General features: G+C 44.4%; 1 protein-coding gene across 1 annotated transcript; it reads right to left on the bottom strand.

Annotated features, from left to right (window-relative positions):
* Positions 1–1,268: 1,268 nt before the first annotated feature.
* atp2b3b (ATPase plasma membrane Ca2+ transporting 3b) lies at positions 1,269–23,944 on the bottom strand. The gene is made up of 25 exons (XM_085924902.1): positions 23,701–23,944; positions 19,208–19,405; positions 18,774–19,031; positions 18,511–18,636; positions 18,314–18,439; positions 17,297–17,353; positions 17,012–17,053; positions 16,765–16,929; positions 16,581–16,652; positions 16,357–16,499; positions 16,102–16,234; positions 15,759–15,868; positions 15,539–15,673; positions 15,156–15,262; positions 14,998–15,073; positions 14,185–14,343; positions 13,923–14,102; positions 13,629–13,716; positions 13,431–13,537; positions 12,804–12,995; positions 12,258–12,471; positions 11,265–11,476; positions 9,883–9,990; positions 9,554–9,736; positions 1,269–3,272 (listed from the first exon to the last, which is right to left on the bottom strand). The coding sequence occupies exons 1-25, from the start codon at positions 23,942–23,944 to the stop codon at positions 2,745–2,747; spliced, it is 3,963 nt and encodes a 1,320-aa protein (XP_085781028.1). The 3' UTR covers positions 1,269–2,744.
* Positions 23,945–24,285: the final 341 nt, after the last annotated feature.

Raw genomic sequence — 24,285 nt, 5'->3', positions numbered from 1 at the left:
CTGAAACAGAACTAGCAGGACACGCATATTCCCGCTCTGTTTTTGCATGTGTTAGCATCCCTGTTGCACTGCAGTTCGAATCTGGGTTACACGTGATGAGATGTCAGTCAGTTGCATATTATCCGCCCTTGCCTTTTTCTGCTTGTGGGTCCGGTCAGGAAGTCAACAGGAGAACAGTGTGGGGAGGCCGGAGGACAAGGTGGTGGTGGTGACCGGAGGGAGGGAGAGAGGGAGGGAGGGAGTTAATTTGTATTGCGTTGCACTCCGAGGCAACGTGAAGTCAGCAGTTCACCCGCACGTGGGACAACACGGCATACTTGGGGGGGGGGGGGGGACGCGCTTGATTGGAATGTGCTTGATGCTCCACGGAAGGTCACGGAGATGAATGTGGTGGAATGTGATGTCACCGGCTCACATGGTCTTACCATCATGTATGATGTCAAATATTTGTGTGGCTCTGTTACACTCTTGAAAACAGGATTTTTTTTTTCACATTGTTGCCATGATCACATTGAGGAGCTTATAGGGCAAACCGAGAGCAAAGCAAATAACGTGACATTATTTCAGTTACCCTTTTCAAAAGCTATGCTATATATATATCTAAATATATATAAATATATATATATAGATCGATCGTGTTTTTTTGTGTTACAATTGACCCCAGAGCCACAAGGACGTACTAAATTTTGCTGACTCATTTCATAACGCGTGCATTGAAACTATCTGACAGATTATAAAGCACATCTTTCTGCAAAAGCAAAGAAGTGCTGTTGTAGCATAGAAACAGTTTAACTGTACATGATAGTTTGGGTCCGTTCACTTCACTCCCTGTATCAGGCAAGCAACCATATTTGGTAACTTAGGAGTTCACAATGGACCCCAAACGCCTCACTATGAGGCAGTAAAAATACATGATTGCAGCAGAAGAATACGGGTGACGATGACGTGTTTGACAAGTCAAAGGAGGATTCAATTGAACAAGTTTAAAATATAATAGCCCATTGGAATAAGATAATCTGAGGAAAGGAAAAAGAGAATTAAAAAGAAACTCGAAGCAGATATGGCCTAGTTTGGGGACAAATGTAACACTAACTTCCACTGAATTTGATTTTGGAGCTGTTGAAGGTCACACTATAAATTCTACATTTAAAAAATTGAACAAGCAAGTGGTAAAACGCTTTAGGTTTCCGCCTACTGCCGTATTATTACGTGAAAATATTAATCTTATCATGCAACCATCACACTGTAAAAAATACAATTTGTATTTTGGGGGGATTAAAACTGTTAGAACAACTTTAAAATAGAAATCATTGACATTTATGGCAACAATGTTAGTTAGCAAGCAAATTGTTTGCTCCAACACAACAATGTGTGAACTCTACCTAACCCTAACAGCAAAACTTCAAATAGTTTGTTCAACTGCCCAACTTAAAAAAAACTCTCAAACAATTTTTGGACAGCGCACCTGCTCATTTAACTTTGCTGCCTAATGATGGGAAGTTGATCAAATCAATTATGTTACAAACAATGCGCTTATTGGTTTTACATAGTAGAGCTAGGGGCTAAACCAACAATGAATATTTAGCAGTATGAATCAATCAATCAATCAATCAATGAATCCATCCATCCATCCATCCATCCATTCATGATGGTGTTGACCAGAGACTCGACATGTGAGCAAAAGCAGCTTTGAGGTGAGTGTCAGTCTTAAAGGGCCCAAAGTCTGTGCATTGTGACCTGATGCAATTTAAAGGGATAATGCTTTCCAAGCATTCAAAAAAAAAAAAGATTAGGAATAGTGAGTCAAAACAAAGTGGGGCAAAGCAAGGGAAGAGGAAATGAAGCGACTTAGCTAGGATACAGTATCGAGACAGAAGCCATACATCAGTTCATCGTATGCATGGGGCCGCTGTACTGTACGTCCCACACAGACAACATATCATGTGGACACGGGGCAGCATTCAAGGATTGCCGACTGATGACAACTTCTGTATTGTCGCATCCCAATTATTAATAAAAAATAATAATATAATATATACATATGTACTGTATATATATATATATTCATATAATTCCCCTTTACTATTAGGTTTAAATGAAGGGTACCTGTTTGAAATGTATATCTTTTTTTTTTCTTTTTCTTTTTTTCCAGAAGAGACAAGACAACACACATTGAAAGAGAGCGAGAGACGTGATCGGAAGGACAATGAAAAATATCATGCTGCAGGGACCAAGAGAAGAACTGAAGCGACGTGAAAAAGAATGAGCACCATATTATGTTTGAAAATGAATGACTCCAAGATGAGCATGGATGAGGAAGTTAAAGCTTCAACAATTACATCACGAGCAAAATGAGTTGTTCGACGTTTTTCCATGACAAATTGTTGAGCACGGTGGCTGTGATGTCATGGCAGGCGAGTAGGTGGGGTCATGGCAACCACACTCGATTAACACCAGCGGGAATGAAGGGATTGACCCCCCCCTCGCTGCCGCACGATCCGGGTCTGCTGACGCTTTGAGTGGAGGTCAAGGCGGAGTGAGCGGCGAGCGGATGAGGGGGAGGGAGTGGTCGTTTGATAGCGTCAATGTTCACACGGAGTCGCCAGCCGTTGTCCTCCTCCCTCCTGTGTCACTGGAGAGACCGGATGAAAATGTCATGTGTGCGTCCTCAAGCTCTCTCCTCTGCTCCCGTTTTGACCTCCCCACCTCGGGACTCGGTTCCCCTTCTCCCCGACCCACGCAAGTTATAAGGTGGTTTCCACACAGTAGAGGTGGGCGAGGTAAGGGGTTGGGGGGGTCCCCAGCCGGTCCCTGCTATGATGGTCGTTGCAGTGTTGATGGTGGTGATGATGACGATGATGATGAATGGTTTGGATGCTCGGGGTGATGGTGTTGATGCTGTGATTGTTGGCGATCGATGAAGTGCCGCCACTGCTGCTGCTGCTGCTGCCGCTGCCGCTGTTGTTATTATTTCGGTTGCACTGGGTCACTGGGAGGCTATACTGGCGGTACGGACGGGTGGGACGGGAGCGGGCCGTGGGCTGGGGCTGAGTGGGAGGGGGCGGCGGCTTGCGAAGGGCCGGGTGCACGTGCTGATATCTGCTGAGTTCGGATTCGTCGTCCACATCAGTGTCATCAATCAGCGGGATGTTGTGGATGAGGTCATTGATGAGGAACTCTGGGTGGGCCATGAAGTTGTGGATGGAGTTGCGGGATTCTGGTTTCTCCCGGCCCTCGTACAGCGAACTACGGAATGCTTTCACCACTCGCATCTGCCGAAAAGAAGGGGGGCAGGTGTGGGAGAAATCCACAAGAACAAAAGAAGAACAAGTCAGACGCTCAAATGGAAAAAAAAAATCAAGGGAAACCCGCAAAGACCAACTGGTCTCCGCCAGAAGACAGACAGACAGACAGACAGACAGACACAAATGGACAGGCACTCAAGGCCAGGTGGCTTTACAGTAAACTTTTAATGACTGCAAGTTATTATGTTATTTCTAAACTGTTGGTTAAGATACACTCCCCTCCAAACTTACTGGAACAGTACGGCTGAAAACATTTGAGTTTTTAAAGGAATAGCTAGCGGCTTTAGCAAAACACGAGTTAAAAAGGAATTTAGTGACTCATAGCCGAGTGAAGGAAACTATCACAAAGTCGTAAACTGATGGCTGCCATGTTTGATGATCCCAATTATGAGAATCCATAGAAGTTGAATCAAAAGGCAGCTGGACTTCTTTTTTGTTCAACATTAAAAAAAAAAAAAATCCCCCTCTGTTTTGTCAGTATCACCTTGGATAAAGACGCAGTCTGACGAATGAGTCTTCCCATCCATCCATCCATCCGTCCATCCATCCATCCGTCCGTCCATCCATCCGTCCGTCCGTCCATCCATCCGTCCGTCCGTCCATCCATCCGTCCATCCGTCCATCCATCCATCCATCCATCCATCCATCCATCCATCCATCCATCCATCCATCCATCCATCCATCCATCAGGGCTCATTGGTGATCTATCGCAGACGACACAGGAAGGCTGGAGCTGAGATTTAAACCTTGAACCTTTGACCTACGAGGCAGACGTGCTGAGCACGAGTGCACTGCTCCGAATCTTGATGAAAATGGTTTCTAATTTGAAAAAGGATTACAATGCACCTATGGCTGTGAGTTATGTACTATATGATGACTTTGTAAGAGCAACTCCCTCCTCAGAATCACATTTCGGGTCACTCCACCAGACACAAAGCAAAAAAAGTCTTTTGTTGAAAAGCCCAGATAGACAAAAACAATAAAGTCGGGTTTGATTCAACCTCTGTGGATTCATGGTCATCCGCCCACTTCTTCTCCTGCAAGTATTAATGACCATGCATCTGCTGTATAATCACATTGGTTTGATTGAAAATGAATTCATAGGTCCACCTGATCTTGAGTGTTGCCAAAAGATGGTTGTTGTTTTTTTTTGTTTTTTTTAAAAAGGTGTTTTGAAATGAGTTTGTTATTGACGAACACTTATGTCAGTTCTGACACACCAGACAGACCTTGCAGCATCCACAAAGACCACAGAAGCAGCAAACATCTCACGTAATACACACCTGCCGTGCGTGGAAGTGTGTGTGTGTGTGTCTGTATGTGTGTGTGTGTGTGTTTGAAATACACTCGCACTGCAGCACACTGGATAGCATGCATGCACACGGGTGAGGCTAAATGCCAGGCACAGATGGAGAAGAAGCAGTCAGAGTGAGTTAGTTGAATCGAGAAATCACCAAATGGCCACCCACACGCATGCAGCAGCCCTTGTTACAGAACAGTCCGATTTTTTTTTTCTCCACGTAGCGAGCTCGGAGCTCTGGACATCAGCATGCATTGGAATGTTGTGCACTGTGAGTTCTGAGTGTCTTTTTTTTTTTGTACGGCTCTACACACGCAAATATCCTGCAGTCATGCAAGAAACGAGTAGCGAGCAGAGTGGAATCAGAATGATGCTGATGAGAAAGGTTACTGCTGGACATAAAAAATAAAATTCACAAGTTGCAAAAAAAAAATAATAATAAAGCAGGTTATAAGAGCATGTGATTGGTTAGATTCTTGAAAACAGGAGATGATTGGTTCCAAGTCAGCCGTGTCAGGCGTCCACAGGCAGCCGGGTCATGCTGAATCGGATCACTGTCACTCAAAGTCTCGCTCTCTCGCTAACACGCGCCACACAATGAGCTCCACGAGTGTATTATGCGGCGTGTGGTTTAGGCGTGCATAGAGAGAGAGAGGGGCATTCCGTTGCCATGGCGATCGTTCCATGCATCCTTCCCTCAAGCCCAAAAGTGAGGAATAGCAGAATGAGTTGAAAGAAACGGCAAAAAAGTGAATGCAAGTCTACAGACAGGCAAACGGGCAGACAGAGACTTACATAGAGACAGTTTGGCCAAAAGGCTTGCTATCAACTGCAACAAGCGACTAAAACTTTTGGAAGTTGCACAATCGGGTAGCTCAATGGCCGTCCATGCTGCAGTTGGCCAAACTCTGAGAAGTCTCTACACATGACTCTGGCATAGATGACAGACTGACAAACTGACGGACAGACAGACAGAAAGACAGACAGACAGACAGACAGACGGTCAAGCAGTAGGTTCAGTGCTTATCTGTTTTTCCAAAGAGCCTGTCAGACAGCAGAAAAACACTTCATGCAGACTGAGAAGGTTTCGCAACATTATTTTCCCACTTTTCTCGTCGGCACTTGGTTTGTTTTCATTTTTCGTCCCCGTAGGTGGAGTAAACGTTCGAGTATATGCCGCCCACAGTGTGACCTGAGAAACCTGGAGGTCAGGGCGCTGCTGTGTTACTGTTTTTCTCAGTTTCTCTCCATCCCTCCCTCTCTTCCTTCATCCCTCCCTGACTGGCCCTCTCAGCATAGCTTGATGGAAAAACGATGATGATTAAAAGTACAAGGATAGAAGAGGCACTGGAAAGTTGAGGCTGCTGTGTGAAAAAAAAAAAAATGCTGATGAGAAGAAACTGCAACATAAAAACAGAGGGAAGCTTTGAGGTAGATGGCTGTTACATCCTTTCCAAATTCCACGTTAGAGGGGATAAAACTGAGCGGTACCGCCTTTTTGATAAGAACCTTTTTTACTGAGCAACCATTCTGTTTTTAACTTTGACGCAGGGGGTGAATGCTAATGACTCCTCATAAAATATGCAACCACACGAGAAAGAATGAGAGAGGTGATCTCACAGTAATCTTTTTTCATCTATACACAAAACAATATCAAATGAAAACAAACTGGATCCACAGGGATCACAAAGGTCCGGCACAGCTCAGGCAGATGAAAGCGTAAAAGACATATTTTCCTTCTTACATCTGCAATATTAAGTCTGAGGGCTGGGGTTGCTATGCCGAGAACCCAAGTGGAGCGTGACGCAGAAGTTATCTGAACACAAGCGGCGCTAAAAGGCCGAGTATTTCCTTCAGGAAACATATTGATCAAGTGTTTGTTTCTTAATGAATGTGGTCACAAAGCTAAAAACAATGTTAGCTAGCGAACGCACGGCTGGCTAAGTCCGTGTGGGCGCTGCTAGCTTTATGCTAGGCTAGCTTTATGCTAGGCTAGCTCCTGTTTTCTATTCAGTGGCGGAACAACACTAACAACAACTTTGTATATAAAATTTCATAAGGCAGCTGTCTATATCCCTAGCTCACTCGGGATGAAGAAGAAGGTAGCGTGGGATGGCGGGAAGGTAAAAGGGCGTGAGGGAAGGAGCAAGGTTGGAAAGGAGAAGCAACTGAGAAGACTGATGAGGAGACAGCACAAGCATGCACGCACACGGACACGTCAAAAGCAACGGCGCACACATCGCCATACACGCAATGACCTTCTTACACACAGTGAGACACACACACACACAGCAGCTCTGGCAACACCAGCAAGCACACACGCAGACGCTCGCCGAACTGACATACAGAGAAATCAAGAGGAAACATGAAGTGGGTGGTGGTGCTACTCTCCACGGGAGATGGGGACAATGACAAGAAGGCTGGAAATTACGGATGAGGAAAATGACAAAAGAACAGGGAAAAACATGAAGAAAAAAAAAAGATGAGGAAATCTAAAGAAACCTTATCTTTTATACTAGACAAGAGCCTGTATTTAGATCTGGCACAATCCAAATACATCTACAAGATAACAACTCCACTTTAAGACAAACAGAGTACATTTCACAGTCTTTATGTGTACTTTGGGCAAACTGGAAACCTGTAATATCCAAAACAAAAAGAACATACAGCAAAGAGAAAGTCAAGAGCGGCATTGGAGAAAGAGAGAAAGTTAACAAACAAATGAGACAGACAGGAAGAGAAACCACAACTTTTTTGGAGAGCTCAGGACGAGAGGCAAACGGGAGATGTTGAAGCTGAAAGTCGTCTTACGGAAATAATCAATCCACAACACGCTGAACAAAAGCGAGAGGAGACGAAGGAGAGGAAAAAAACAAGGTAAAAGGGAAACTCAACAAATCTTAGAATGGCAAGTTAGGCATCAGCAGCGATTTCTGGGGCTTTTATACTCGAAGGTTTACAGCTTTTGGCCAAAACTCAAATTGTAGCATGCCAAAAATATCACTCCCACAACTCCGACACGCTTATTTTGTTCGACTCCTTTACACTGAGAGCGGGCGTTCAACACAGTAAACCTGGCTTGACCTCATTGACACATAGCAAAGATCGTAAGACATGGTGCAGCAAGAGCTGTCCTTTACTCTCTGAACTTTGACCCTTAATCGACGTCAAAATCAATGAGATTGTTTGCTTTCATTTCCTTTTGGAGAGTATTCATCTTCATTTATACTTAAAGGGGAAGGAAGTCAAGTCAAAAATATGTGTTCTGCATTTTGATCACTATTGTGTTTGAGGAATATGAAATGATCCGGGGGGTGGCCATTTTGTCACTTGATGACATCATAGTAGCTAAGGGCTCAAGGTTTTTGCCTCTGGTAGGCCTCTCGACACAGAGAGTGAAAGGCCAGCAACCTCCTGCACCACATTCAACACTCAACAATAAAACCAAACACACTCTGGACTGGGGCCAGACCTGGATTTGGACCAGACCAGATCAGACCAGAATTGCACAGCTGGTCAGGACCGGGTGCTGTTTGAAAGGGAGAATAAGATAAAAAGAATAGAGGATATGTTGTACACGCATGAGCAGCGGGCGAGCTGGAGTGGGGACTGGGGGGGGGGGGGGGGCACAACCATAGACAGTAAAATACTGCAAGTCCACGTGCCGTGCGTGTTTGTGAGTATGGTTTTGTGTGCGTGTATGTGTATGAGAACTGTGTGCACATGCTTTCGGCGGACTCACTCCCTGGGGCTGGGCTGGTATTGGCTGTCGCGGTGGAGAGAGCTACGTGAGAGGGGGTAGATATAGTGTTTACGTCGTGGAGCTGACTGAGCACGGAGGAGCGCCTTCTCACTGCTCCCTGAAACGAGCCGCTTCGCTTGAACGTGCTCACTACCTCCATCTGCAGGACAGAGATAAAACAGTGGCACTCAGTGAAGCCTGGAGGGGGCCAGCCGGAATGCGGAACCCTCTTATTGAGTGTGCGTGTGTGTGTGTGTGTGTGTGTGTGTGTGTGTGTGTGTGTGTGTGTGTGTGTGTGTGTGTGTGTGTGTGTTACCCATTCTTCCACCTAAACACACACTTGAGCAGAGTTTGCATTTGGAGTTTTCAAGGTCTTATTTACAAGTATTTCTATTTATTTATTTATTGATTTATTGTTTTGTGTATTTATTTATATATTTTTTATTTATTCATCTATTTATTTATTAATTTATTTATTTATTTATTTAACAAAGCTTAAAAACTACCAGTTTCTGGCCATCAAAAGTCTAATTCCAAAAATTATTTTAGTTGTTATCATGACCTAATGCATTTTTTAATTCAATTCACAATATTAGCAACACATTGGGTATATTTTTTGAAAAGTCAAGGCAAAACTAGCTAGCTCTTAAACAGCTTTTTCTTTCCTTTTTACAAGCACTATGTAAGTTAATTAAAAGTGGGAAGCTATTATGTGTGCAAAGATTTTTTTTACGACAACCTATATATTTTTTTACTTTTGTCCTTCAGTATATTTCAGAGTCTACTTTTTTTTAGCTTGAATTTAAGTACAGGAGTTGAATTAGTACTTGGACTATTATAGCATTGTATATTTCAGAGTCTACTTTTTTTTTTTTAGCTTGAACTTAAGTACAGGAGTTGAATTAGTACTTGGACTATTAGCATTGCATTTTACACAAGCTTTACTTTAGTACAGAGCATGAATACTTTGGTTGCTCACACACACATACAGGGACACACACATGCCTTTGTCATGTTGCAGTGCATCTTACAAACCACCACTTTTATGTTGCGAGAGAATCATAATCAAAGACAGAGGCGAGAATAATAATGGCTGTGTTGAAGAGAAGCAGAGATTAGAGGGAAAACTCACAATACACAGAAAAAAACAATCAAGAGGCACCAAGTCTTGTGTTTTGGGTTCCAGTCTGGTCAGGCACACTTTACCTGAGTCTGTATGCGGTTGAGGCCTCGGAACCAGAGGATCTGTCCACGACGCAGCTCTCTCTCAGCACAGTCAATCTCCTCTTCATCCTCTGCAAGCTCCTCCCCTTCCTCCTCCCCGGGCTCCAGACCGAGACCAGCTTCTTTCAGGCACGGCAGCCGCTCCGACGGGACGGTGGCAATCACCTGCACATCAGATTTGTTACAGTTTCACTACTATTGGCAGTAGGGCTCGCCAAGTGTGGGATGGCGCCACCTCGGGGGAATGTTCCACATAAACAGCTCCCACTTAGCAGCCGTGTTTAGCCTCAACAAGCTGAAGAGGTTCTTACCTGACCCCACAGCAGCTCTCCAACTCCCACAAACAGACACCAGAGCCACTGCTCTATGTTGAGTGGAGCACAGCTGAATGGCTTCCCTCCCCACTGCACAATCACAATCTGCAGCAGAGAGAGAGAGAGAGAGAGAGAGAGAGAGAGAGAGAGAGAGAGAGAGAGAGAGAGAGAGAGAGAGAGAGAGAGAGAGAGAGAAAGAGAGAGAGAGAGAGAAAATTTGAGTCCAAATTTGTTTTCCATTCAGTGTATTTTTCCCCTTTTTAAATCTTCTGGAATATTATAACAAACACAAATGTATTTTCATGATAAACATGAAATTTAAACCAGTTTAACAAAAACATGCAGAATTTTTTAAGTGTATATATAGTATAAAATAATCAATCAGCCTCTTCCATATTCACATTACATATCTTCAACATGTAAACATTTGAATTGATGGAATTTTTGCCCAGTCTTATGATTGAGTGGCGAGTGAGGCCTGCAGTTCTTTGGATGTGGTTATGAGTCATTTGGTGACAAGACATCATCTCGCACAATGCGAATAACAGGATTTCACTGCTGGGGTGATAATGGCTTGATGTGACAAAACCGACTCTCGTCTCTTCAGTCAGGCAGACAGCAAAATGGAATTTTACCCAAAATGTCCAAAACGGAGCATTTAGCAATAGTTAAATTGCAATGATAGCAAACAGTCAATCTTTTTCTGATGACCTTTCGCTACATGAATGGAATGTCCTGTAACTCTATTAAATTGTTCAAATTGATGCAGCAACAAATGGCCTTCCATTGGCCCGTTAGAGGAACGCAACCTTGTCGACAGCAAAGCGTCCTCTCAATTAGATGACAAGAACCCTCTCCGAAGCACTGCACCCCGTCCGTCCGTCTCTGTTATTTCACTCAACCTCTCTGGAGCCTCCTTCTGTCCACATCACTGATATTTATTCCACTCCAAATCCCGCTACTCTGTCACACCCGGAATCACTGCCACCTCTCTCAGTTCTGGTTTCCCCCACGAGAGCCAATAAGCGCTCAAGCGCTTTGCTTGCTCGTCTTGTCCTCACAATCCTGTATTCCTGCGTGGCGCTGTCCCCTCGCTATTGAATTTGGCTAAAACATATAAGACAGCAGTCCTCAAACTCTTTTAAATAATGCATCTCGACTTACTGTGCCTCTCAACATGATTTATTGATAAGCAAACTTGTCATTATGGTGCACTTTGCAACAAGCCTACATTAAGCATGATGTGAACTGCTTACTTGCCTATGACAAACATGAGTTAGCCCTTTAATGCTCATGGACGCTTTTTTGGGCTCCAATCTCAATCAATTGCCAACAAACCTTAAATGGAATCATCAGAAGAAAAGGGTTCTCCAACTCACCTGTACCGCAAAGGTGCCCAGAACAATGGAGCAGAAGATGGGGTTGGAGAATATGCCGTCAAAGACGTTTCTCTCGCCGTGGATCTTCCGTGCGTTGATCTCATTGAACAGCTGCATTAGGACAAAAGTGTTGAAGATGATGGTGTAGTGCTCGGATGGGGGTGAGTGGAGCGGAGCGTTGCGGCCGCTGTCGATGTTGAAAATGCGCTCGCCTGAAAGCAGGTGAGGGAAGAGAAGGAGAGATTGTGAGTTGCCTGCTGAGTTCACGAGGATGAATACAAAAGCAACCTCAAGGCAAAAACACAAAGTGGAAAAAAATCCACTGCTAATAACCTGGCGGAGCTACATGGCGGGGGGGGGAGGGGGGCTGCGGGTGCAACCCCCACCCCTTCCCAAAATAAGCTAGGGTATTTTCAACATTTCCACTTGTCTACCCATTGTTTAAAAAATAACATTGGTCAACAATAAATTTGAATCAAAGAATGCCTTATACAATATGATATGTGTTGACCAAATGGATTTTTGGATGATAATTTGAAAATAATTTCATCAGGTTTTTGAAATATTTTCTTTTTTTGTTTGTTTGATGTTTGACCTATGAAAATTAATTCATTAATAGAATTACTAAATATATTGCAACAGTGTATTTTTTTTTTTTTAAAGTGTCATGTGGCAGAGAAAAACAAGGGCAGATTTGGAATCAGCTCAAAAAAGAATCAAGAAAATGTTGACTCCAATCTCTGATTAAAAAAATTCGGTAAGTGTAATCATCACTGGCATCAATGAATCTTCCAACGTACTCTATTTTGAAATTTCTCATTCCTCCTCAAATCGATAAAACATCAAGCAAGAGCTCAGTAAAATTCAAAGAGCCCACATTAAAGCATTCAAGTTTACTTGATGTTCTCTTCATGACAGGCGGCCGAATAAATACGTTGAGTAAACATTACATTGAAGACACTCTCTTTGTACTTTCTGTCTGTGTGTGCCCACCTATGAAAAGCAGGGTGAAGATGATAACCAGCTGGTAAACTCCATGACCCAGGATGTTTTTCATCATGGTGAGGGAAATGAGCGGGTTGTTGCGACCATAGGGTTTCCGTAGCAACAGGGCCTCTGTAGGGGGCTCAGTGGCCAGGGCCAAAGAGGCAAATGTGTCCATGATGAGGTTCACCCACAGCATCTGCACCGCCTTCAGAGGAGAATCCTGCAAAGAGGAGAGATGAAGGCGACTGCTCACAAGCCATGTGTGGTCAACCAACTTCTTGGGCCATTTTTAAAACAGACAGGGTCAAATACTTGGACAGGGGCGGAGCTATGTGGTAGACAGGGGCAGCCATAGCCACCTATGCTCACTCTCTGGTCACCCCTAATTGATAAGATAATCGATTCTGAAAAGATTAGTTAGTGACAACCCTGAAAGAAGCAGGCTTGTTTGCCTTCCCTTAAATAAATTAGCAGCTAATTTTGCTCACATGATGTTGGTTAGGGCAAGCAGCTCTATTTGCAGCCCAAATAAAAATGGATGACTCAGAGTACCTGAGTGATGCAAGCTCCGGTGAAGGCGACGATGACGGCCACGATGTTCACTGTGAGCTGGAACTGTAGGAACTTGGAAATGCTGTCGTAGACGTTTCGTCCCCACATCACCGCCTTCACGATGCTGCTGAAGTTATCGTCAGTCAAGATGATGTCAGATGCCTCTTTAGCCACGTCTGTGCCGGCGATGCCCTGACAAAGTTTGCGACCATGAGGACATGCACAGAGTCACGGCATGAATCATGGGAGCGTTCAAGCATTCTAATCATTCTGGAGAGTCACTGCCTCGACGCTGTGTTGTTCCCCTCCAAGTCTGAGCGGTTGGCATGAGTAAAAAATGTGGCCCAAAAAAATGCACGCCACTCCTACTAAAATTTTTAACATGTATTATTTATAATGAGGCAGCTGAGGCAAAACTGCTTTTGTTGCTGCAAAAGCATTCAAGCACTTCCTAAATGAGAAAAAAAATACAAATAAATAACGTATCATTTGCCAATTTGCTTTGAGGTATGAAGCAAGCATATTTGTCCAGTTTTGTTCATGAAATGTTCATACAAAGTGGAAAAATGAAACAAATGACTTTTTTTTTCCATGAGTAAATAAAAATGAACCAATAATAAGAGTCACCATCGCGAAGCCAACATCAGCCTTCTTCAAAGCTGGTCCGTCATTGGTTCCATCGCCTGTGACGGCAACCACCTGCCTCTGTTCTACAACGGTACTGTCAATAATTCCTACCGAGAGAAGAGATAGACCAGAGGTAAGCGTCTGCGTGCCTGTGAGTGAATTTCAAAGTGTGTTTGTGTCGATCAAGTCGCAACTCACCTTTGACGAGGGTATGTTTATCTGTCGGTGAAGACCGAGCCAACACGCGCAGCTTGGGCCAGATTTTATCAATTCGCTCTTGTTCAATCTGCATGCACATGGAAAAGGGCGACAATATTGATCACTTTCACTGGTGATTGCCAATTTCCATTCCGAGCGTCAATCTTAGAGGGCTGTTGAAAAAATATCATGACCCACACATGCTGCCTGGTCGTCAATTGCCATTCTTTTTGTCTTTCACGTGCTCGGAAGAGCAATGGTTGCAAACCGCACATGAATGAGACCCCGACTCACTTCTCCCTTCTCGTTCCTGATTCGTCGGTTGAAGTCTTTCCCCTCAAGACAAATAAAGTCATCCCCAGGGTGGATGATTCCACACTTGGCAGCAATGGCCCTGGCCGTGTTAATGTTATCACCAGTCACCATCCGCACAGTGATGCCCGCACGCTGACATTTCCGGATGGCCTCGGGTACCTTGGAAAAAATTTGGTTCACATAGAACAAGATTTGAGTTACTTATGGTGGCGGCAGTCAGTCAGGTGTGGCACCTTCCTACCTCGGGTCGTACTGGATCCTCGATGCCGACAACAGTGATACAGGTCAACTCTGTCACTATTTCTGCTTCATTTTCCCAATCGGGCTCTGGATCGGCGGGCAAGTCTCGATAAGCGATGCAGATGGTCCTCAGGCCCTCACATGCCATCGGCTCGATCACCTTTTCAGTAAAATCATCATAGGAGATGGAGACGGGAAGAAAACCAAACAGCTTAAATATGTTCTTATACTGGAAACAAAACAGCTCCAATTGTCTTTAACGTCGATGTCAGGGGAAATTGGAAGCATTTTTTGCTGGTATTCATTCTGACAACGCTGAGAGGGAAAGCCCACCCTCTCCCCGGACAAGCTCAAAGAGCTGAAGAAGACAATATGATGAAGAGCTGGCATGGCATAAAACTGCCACGATGCAAGCAGGATAAGTGAGCCGGAATTCACTTGTGTCAGGACAAGAGCTATTTTTCTCGCGGCATCGTCCGAGGTCGCCGTGAGGCAGGTCAGCTCGCCTGTCAGTCAAGGGAGGACTGGCTCACACTGCTGCATAATCGCATGTGTGAGTGGAGCAAATACTTGCTTTGCACTGGTGAAGACTTTTGACCGATCTAACAATTTGCGCTGCAAGGGGTGAGAAATGCTCACGGGTGACGGCACATTTCATAACCAGTCATGTGACGTGAGTCGGGCTAAGTTTATTTGAAGTGTTTCTCATTCAACATTTATTTATTTATTTGGTTTTACAAAACTTGAATGAAATCAATGGTTATGATGGCGCTAATTTTGGTTAGATTTGGGCACCACTGCTTTCAATAACTACCTGTTTGACCATTTCATCTCTGTCCCTTGGGCGGAAACTACGAGGTTCTCCATTGGCTTCGAGGATGTAAGAACATCTGAGGAGAGAAAGATTGCGTCAAGTATAGCACAGTAGATTGACAAATGTAAACCTGAGCTCTTCATTTTGCTTCCACTCACTTTTTTAGCATGATCTCAGAAGCTCCTTTGCTGTAGAGACGAAAGGAACCATCTGGCAGCTTTATCACCGTGCTCATGGATTTACGCACTGAGTTAAAGGTATACACCTGAGAGGAAATGGAAAAATTAGAATTATTTAGAATATTGTCATCTGAGTGTTAGCATACCTAAACATTTTGTTTAACGTCACATCCCTCTACAGAACATCTCGTGTCATCATGATGTGTTGTGCTTGTGTGACAGTAAGGTGCATTGTGAGTCACAAAGCTGACACCATTCCAGCTCTGATTCACAGTTGTGAATCATTTTGAGCAAGAAATTCAATGACCATGGCATTTCCCGCTATGTTTGCTGGTAAAGATAGGAGACATGCTCATCCCTACTTTGTAGAGACTCTCCTCGGGGATCTGCTCTCTGACGGGAGTATAGTCTTGCTGTAGGTCTAATACAAATCCCAGCAGGCCGCATTCCGTCTTGTTGCCCACTTGCTTCGCCAGACCTCCCTCCACATCCGGTGGCTGATAAAGGATGATCGGAAGAGAGATAAATAAAATGTCTTTTATTTTTTATTTTTTTTGGCAAAACAATCAATATACGACTCACTAAGATCTTGGAGGTGTAGGCACTGTTGACTGAAATAGCATGGACTAACAGCTCCAATGTCCGCGGGTTGATCTGTCCAGGATCTGGGATCAAGCGGTGGTGCACGTCACCTAGGCGACGACAAACATCTTAATCACAAGAAACGCATGCCGATAGATAACCACAATATATCTCGTGGATGTTGATGAAAGAAATAGCCAGCTGGTAATTTGGGGAAGTTGTTCATGCTGAGATCTCAACACACAAAATGAAATTTGATTTGCATTCCAATTGTGACCTGGCGTAGTATCCAATATTGCGCCCCCTTGTGTCCAGACACAAGATAAATATGTCTTATACATACCTATAAAAGCCTGCACCACAGTCATTCGGTTGGTGGTGAGCGTGCCTGTCTTGTCCGAGCAGATGGCTGTGGCATTACCCATCGTCTCACATGCGTCCAGGTGGCGTACGAGGTTGTTGTCCTTCATCATTTTCTAAAGAAAGGTAAAGAGCGTTTCGTGAGGTCATTCATCACTTGCTATAATGAGCTAGTAGATGGATTTACTGGAGCAAAACAAGAGAAACATCAGATATGTGTTCCATAAATGCAGCCTACCTTGACAGAGTACGCCAGGGAGATGGTGACAGCTAGAGGTAACCCTTCTGGAACCGCCACCACCAACACAGTGACTCCGATAATGAAAAACTTGACAAAGTATTGGATGTAGACCGGAGTGCACTCCGTCACCCAGGTGTGACCTGCAAGATGCAACGTGATGTTCAACTTGAATAGTTGAGGTCAACGTGATGGTTGTCTGCTAAGATGCACGCAACGCAGACCTTCAACAACAAAGGTGTCGATGACAAAGTAGAGCACCAGAATGAGGACAGTGATGGCGGACATCACCAAACCTATGAAAGAATTCGGCCTCGTTAATCAGCGTTGAAAGTTGTCATTGGAAGGTTTTCATATCTGATTGTACAGTTTCGGGTTTTAACATACAGACTTGAAAGTAGTCCATACCTGCTTTTCCAATTTGAACGGCAAGTTTGGTAAGCTTGCCCTGCAAGACGCTCTTCTCCTTTTTGGGTACATTGGTCTTCTTCTTCTCTCTGTCCTCTACTTCTCCTCCCTCGGCGCTCTTTAGGGGTTGCATCTCCATGGCGACACCCCCATCCTGCTTCTTGGCTAAATCCGATGCACAAAACCAAAAATCCAGTACCTTGTTTTCGCGACAAAAATGTGTCCAAATCACAAAATGGGTTCTCACCTTTGTTCTGGTTGTTCTCCACTGCGCCGTCGGGTTGTTTCCCTGCGGAAAGCAGACGGTCAAGAACGTAGGAAAAAAGATTTGCATTTATGTGTTGCCATCAACAGTTGCAACAATCAACACATTTTCAACCCACACGGAAACAATATGGAAAGGGAAGAGCGACAAAGACACACAGTCTTTGACGGATCATTGACATTGTCACGCCACTTTGTACTAGGGTTTGTGTTTACTTGCTAAAGGGAGCAAAAAGAGGGCAGGACGGACGACCGTGTGCTCACATACCATTGGTGACCGTGCTGTAACTTGCATCTGTGGAGATGAGCAACTGAGTATTGTCCTCTGTTTGGGGGCATTGTGCGAGGAGGGGGTGGAGGGGGGGAGAAGGGTTGGAGGACACGTGAGAGAATTTGGCAAAAATCAAAAGAAAAAGTGGGGAAGGATTTGTTTGCAAATGAGATTCCATTTTAAAACAAAAGACGCACGTGTAAAACATGGACCATAAATCTGGAGGAGGGGGTGGATCAACAATTCATGACATGACATTGACTAAATAATACATTAGCTCCAGTAAATGACTGTTTGAATGGTTGAGGTTGCAAAGATGGCTGCCACATGTGCACTCTGCAACATTACTTATGCTAGAATTAAAACGCATATAATCGTGAATTAAAAAAAAAAAAAATGAAACCAACCGCTGCCGTTAGCCTCTTCATTCCAGGTTGCCACTTATCGTTTCTCAACGTAACGATGCAGATAATGTCTGGAATCGTGCACTCACGCAGGCACGGCCAGCGCTACGGCATAACGATATTATCATTAAGTGCTTCTGAAAGTATGCGAAGGCTTTGCTCGGACCGCGGGCTCGAACATATTTGAGCGCAAGACTAATGCATCGCATCTTGACCAAGCAACACTCTTTCCAGAGTGTCTCTGTCTCCCTCCGTTCTCCTCCGCTCTTTCAATAATTGATTCAATCTGCAGCCTCTCTCTCGGATTAGGGGGGAGGCAAGCATGCAGGGGGGGGGGGGGGGGAGTGAAAGAGGGCAAGAGTGGTGGTAAACAAGTAGGTAAGAGCAAGTAAGAGTCATCGAGGAGTGACAACGGGCAAAGAGGGAAAGAGGGAGTGGAGAGGATGTAGGCTGAATTATCCATGAGGTTAAACTGCCGTGCTTCCTGTGGATACTCTTATCTCAAATCAGTCAGTCACACACACACACACACGCACACACACACACACAGGTGAAAGTATTTCTTCCGTGCGATGTTTTTTTTTTTTTTTCTTCGCTCATTACCATTTACCTTTTTTTTCTTTCCCATCTTCCTCCACATCGCCAGCCCCCAGCAGAGTGAAGATGATGCCCGTTTGCGAGTTGACACCGACGGCCGTCACCAGCATGCGGCCTGAGCCTTCCATCACATGTGTACCTTACGTGTCCAAAGAGATTTGATTTGAGTAACTTCCAAAACTTTGAATGATAGTCGCAATGAGAACCAACCTGAGAGCAACATGGGGTCCTTGTCCACAGACTTGCGTACATGGTCCGACTCTCCTGTTAAGGAGCTCTCATCTATCTTCAGATCATTACCTTGAACTAAAATACCATCGGCTGGCAGCAGGTCCCCTGAAAACACACGACAGCTCCATTCAGTGTGTTTTGTTATTTTGAAGAAAGATTTCATCGGATGACATCATTCCAGGAAATGAACGACGCTCGCTCGCTTGACACGGTACGTATTCTGTGGTTGGCGAGCCGCTTACCATATTTGACCTGGGCCATGTCCCCCACCACCATGTCAGCCACAGGAATCTGGATGACATTTCCTTTCCGTACCACCGTGAACTTTTGTTCCTGCTCGATTCGACTCTGTAGACCCCGGAATTGCTTCTCTTTGGACCAGTCGTTGAAGGCCGTCACCAGGACGACACACGCCACAGACAGTAGAATGGCCGCACCCTCGATCCAATTGGCCTCCCCCTCGCCTTCATCCTCCGCTCCCGCCGACAAGTTGCCGCACGCTGGACAGACGGAAACACACACACACATGGCTCAAGGCGGAGATTTGAGTAGTATGATGCGTTTGACCGAAACGACACGTCCCCTTCACATTATGCATGGCTGGAAATGCTAATGATGATGTCATTCCGACCGTCATTAGAGAATCATTATGGCTTTTGTATGCCTCGTCACTTACACTCTGAATCCTCTCCGGGAGGCTGGTAAAAAGAAAGGGCGAGGGAGATGATTGCGGCAATCTCCAAAATGATGAGCGTGACATCTTGCAGGGCCTCCCACACAAGCTCAAGGAAAGTCTTGGGCTTCTTTGGGGGGATAAAGTTTTGGCCAAAGGTCTGACCACGACGCTCCAAGTCGGCTGGATCCCCGCTGAGACCTGACAGAGGGGGAAGGCGAGGAAAGTTAGGCAGAAGCAGACGAGGGTCAACACTTGCATTTCCATCACATATATGTTTTTTTATTATTTTTTTTAAATCACATCCTGATGACATGGATAATAATTGAGACACACAAAACCAGAAACACGATCCCAATCGGGCACTTTGAACTCAACGTGTTGCCAGGGGCCTAGCTGATCAGTTTTGGCCCTCATCCTCCACGTCAATGTCTTTTATTTTAAACTCAACGTAAGAGATCCTAGAAAGGCATTCTGGCGGACCAGCAGCAATTTCTATCTTACACTCGCAGAGCACCTGACAATTTTGTGTCAGAAACTAAGACAAACCTTTTGACCAAGTGAAACCAAGTCAAAGTTGTGGCGCAGGTGGTGTAACACAATTTTAGGGAATTTGATCCAGGTACAGGAAGACAGGGAAAGCAAGTGTGGTGGATGTCATCGTGTTTCATTCATTCATTCATTCATTCATTTATTCATTCATTCATTCAGTGTGTCTCCAAGCATCTGAATCATTGTAGAAATCTGTTCATTGATTGCATTATTGAGTGGCTGTCACACACACTGTCTCCGTTTTTACATCATATACAAGTAGAGACCTCGCTCTTCCTTATAAACGTACTTTGCGCGTGCCGATCTCCAGCGAGGGAGTCCGTTATGATCCGCCAAGTAAACTGGACACCTCACTTGCGCTGAATCAAAATAGAATGACAGGGGCCGCTTTGATTGGCTGGGAATCAAGTGTTCACTCCCACAATGGCGCAAACACCTGTTTCAAACTGGGCATGTCTATGAAAATACTAAATGAAAGAAAACTTGCACTGGGCATAAAAATAAGACATTTGTACTTATAGAACTATACCATCACCAAAAACATTTTTCTTTGATTTGGTTGTTTTTCTTCCACCAAAATTTGAAGTTGTTCTGCTCACCCTCCTCTCCCTTTCAAGCTCCCATCTAAGTGAGTCAGTTTCCATGGTGATCAGTATATTAAGACCCGGGCTTCCTGTCTCAAACAAGTTTCTGCCTGGCAACAGGTGATGTCATTCCTCCAATGTGCAAATGTTTGGATTTTTCTTTGGGTTTGTGTAATCCATTTTTTTTTGACTGGCTGTTGAGGAAGGAGAACAGCAATGCGCCTGCAGGGGTTGGCTCGGAGCACTGACGTTCTTTTGTGTACGTGTGCTGTTTGCAGATATCGCGCACTTGCTGCAGCGACTGTTGCTCGTGACCTTGAACAAATGTGCGACGATATGACACCCAACAGGGTTCAGGCCAAGGCGACGTACAGAGTGAGGGAGGGAGGGAGGGAGGGGGCGGGGACAGGTGATGCTGACTAATGGTCGCATAGGCCTTTTCTCTTCAATGTAGTCCATCCTCTTTTCTCTCCATCTCTCGACGTCTCATCCCTCCCTCCGCACTCATCCTCCCTGGTTGGCTCCCTTCTTTTTCCTCCCTCTCTCTATCTCCCCTTGATGTGTCCTTGACAATGCGGCAAGCTGTCCTAGCTTTCTCTCCTCTCTCCCCCATCAGGCACGCACACACACACATAGGCGGGCGCACACACACACACACACACACGCTTCTTTCTCTCCATGTTTTATCCATAATTGCTCCTCATCCTCCTCGTGCTCTCTTGAATGTGGATGTAATGGTCTCATGCTGCAGCGCTGGGTGTCCATATCAGAGTATGTGGCTTTGCATGTGTGTGTGTGTGTGTGTGTGTATGCTGTTCTCTTTTGTATCATATTACAGATGATGTTTTGAATCATGTATATTTGCAGGGATACATTCACCATGGTGGTTGCATCCTCTGCAATGGTCTGAATTTGACGATTCATTATAACTGGAAAACACACAAGCTCGCAATTTGTCTCTGTGATGGCCGCACTTGAGATGATTGTAGCTACTTTGCTGGGTGGGATGAGGCCAAATGAAGTTTGTGTCAGCAATGATGCATGTAGCAATAGACATATGATTGCCTCCGGAAGAAGAGGATGTCCCACAAGTCAGTTCACTTCAGGTATCATTCGGACCGACATGACATCAGCGTCTGACAGTTTAGGCTTTGCAGTTTTTGTAAGCATATCTGTTCCTTGCCCACGGCTTGCCAGTTGACACTAAAGTAGCACTGCAAAAACTGCATCCTTGCAAAAAAAAAAAAATTGCCCAAAATGCTGTTCAGCACTAATTTAAGAAACTTTATATCTATCCATGGCATTTTTGGATGAAACCTTACCCAACTTCAGGTTGATCAAAAGCTTGGAGTGTAAGATTAGGATGCTTATTTGTCTAAATGTGCACTGCAGTTGGCTCAAAGTCAGATGGGATCGGCTCCAACTCACCCGTGACCCTAATGCAGTAAAGAAAATGGACAGATGGACGGATTTATGCTTTGGCTGCTTTGTCACATCAGAGGACAAACATATTACAAGAAAGTGTGTTGAGGGCAACAAACATCTCTGTGTTTATAGTGGACAGCAGTTTAAATGTGTGTTTGTGTGTGCGAGAGAGAAAATATTGAGTTACAGTAAGTTAATCAAAGTCTCTGTTGATAATTGGAGCTCTGAATACACTCCGCAGTCACATAAAGACAAATACACTGCCCAGATGACCACTTTATCAAATATATTGCTCTTACACGCTCATTTTTGAATGACACTGTCAGAGAAGGATTCATTTATGATCATGCTTGTGGATGGCAGTGGAGTACAATTGTACTGCACCATACTGCTCATATTTTGCATGCCTCAATTAGCTACATGACTCAAGAGTCAAAATATTGGACTGCAGCTCTCAACATTGAAGTACTCATGGGTAAACATATATAGAGATAAATCCGTCATTGTCAATCAAAATTATTGGTGGTGTAATAATATGGTAGATATAAAAGGTCCACACACCCTTAAATGGAAAGTTTTTGTGATTTAAAAAATGAGCAAGAAAAATAATTTCCAACCATCAATGTGACCTAAAAAAACAGATTAACACTTTTCAAATGGGGAAGGAGAAATAATCAAGTGAGATCTTGTGGTTGCACAAGTCTGCACGCCCTCTTACTTTGTAACTGGGGTTGTGTTCAGAATGAGCCAATGTAAAATGTTGTATTCTCATTTTTAGGAAAAACCCAATAAATGCAAAATGTATTATCAGAACACACTAATATTATGTCTCTGACACTTTGAACCTCTCGTATGACAGCAACAAGCAACTACGAGATGAACATTTACGACATGGCACATAAGAAAAAGTAAATGAGCCATACTTTGTCTATATTTTATTATAAGCTATCGAACAAATGGGTCACTGAGCCGTATACCGCGCGAAAAGACGTTGCTGGCCTCAAAATACCACACCCCTGTAAGAAAAAGTGTGTAAATGCATTCGAAATGAGCTGCAACAACACACACACACGCACACACACTACAATGCATTTTGTTCCAAAATAGCAGATCAATTTAGAACGCCAACAGACATATTAGTCACAATCAAAATTAAGATGAACCACTGATGAAAGCAAGCCTGAAAGTGTATTTTCCTACAATAATGGCAGATGTGAAACCCAAGCGCCAGCTCTACTTCCTTGCACTCTCACTCATCCATTTATTGATTTGGTCGATCAGCTTTCCATTACTAAAATCCCTTCATCCATTCATTAGTCAATGCACCCGGCATGTCCTTTAGGCACCAAACCTGGTTAAAGCCGCTTTCTCTAGTCTGGATTACGCTCTGTCAGTGTAATGAGGAGGTTTGACAATCTATTTGTATTTACATCTATTTATTTCCCCAAATCTGACTTTTTACACTTCTTTCAATGAATATAATTCAGAAGGGTTGTCCCAAGCTGTTGTCATATTTTGAATCAATTAGGTTGACATCCACCACGCACGTCCGCGTAGCACCGAATCTGTTTGCCCGCACCTCGATCAAATCTACCATAATCGAGTTATTCCACCTGCGCCGGCACTCAGACCTGCTTTTAGCGAGTCTATAATCAAGAATTTTTTATTTGTTGACAAGATAAGTCATTAAAAAAACGCAAGGCCTTTGCATAATGCAGCTGTAAATGTTCATTAAATCCTGATTTGTAGCACCTTGGAGGCATTGGACTTCATGCATGAAACCATCCAGCATGTCCTCGAACATTCATCCATTCATGTCGCCATGCCATCTGTGAGCTTGGCTCTCCATATCATTCCTGGCTAGATGAACCTAGTCAGGAATGATACGGAGAGAGATATATTTGATATTACCATACGTGGTCCATGCCTACTCACCATCAGTAGTGTTGGATTTTAGTCTCTGGCAGAGGCCGTCTGTGTCTCCATAGCTATCCTGGATCTTCTGCAGGGCCTCACCCCCTCTCAGCTCCATCAGCTCTCTCAGCTCCTTCAACGTGACCCCAAAGTCTCCGCCTCCAAGGCTCCCATCTTCCCTTCCTCCTCCTCCTCCCCGAGTGGCTTTGGGGTAAAACTCCACTGCGCTGTTAGCCATTTCGCCCATTGTCGCCGTTGTTGACATGACACGAGGTTGATTTGTGTTGTGTTTGTCTTTCCCCACCTCCTTCCTTGTCTGTCCTCAGCTCAGTGACCCGCTGGTGCAATCGCTGACAGCTTGTTCATGTGTTCAACAGGTCGTCTCGCTCCTTCCTTGATTTCTTATTCAAAACTCTATAATGCATACGCTTCAATGGCCTTTTGTTGAACAAAGGGGTGCTGATTGCGTTGTTTTGCTCCTCAGTGTCTCAGCCTGGCCTTCCGCTGCTCCTTCACTTCTCCATCACTGGAGGAGGAGGGTGAGGGGGGTGAAGAACAGTGTGCAGGAGCACTTGAGAAGCGCGGCGATATCTGAAAGAATCCAGC

Source organism: Syngnathus leptorhynchus, chromosome 1 (genome assembly GCF_054491065.1).
Source record: "Syngnathus leptorhynchus isolate UIUO chromosome 1, UIUO_Slep, whole genome shotgun sequence".
Taxonomy (NCBI): Eukaryota; Metazoa; Chordata; class Actinopteri; order Syngnathiformes; family Syngnathidae; genus Syngnathus; species Syngnathus leptorhynchus.
The sequence above is the reverse complement of the archived record's forward strand: the minus strand, read 5'-3'. Positions and strand labels throughout refer to the sequence as shown.

Excerpts from the sequence above, each read along its gene's own strand:
- atp2b3b (XM_085924902.1), bottom strand. The coding sequence starts at position 23,944 with ATGTCAACAACGGCGACAATGGGCGAAATGGCTAACAGCGCAGTGGAG. Across the intron at positions 17,354-18,313 it reads AGATGGGAAAGAAAAAAAAG|AGGACAATACTCAGTTGCTC; the intron begins GTAAATGGTAAT and ends GCCCCCAAACAG. Across the intron at positions 14,103-14,184 it reads AGGATCCAGTACGACCCGAG|GTACCCGAGGCCATCCGGAA; the intron begins GTAGGAAGGTGC and ends ATTTTTTCCAAG.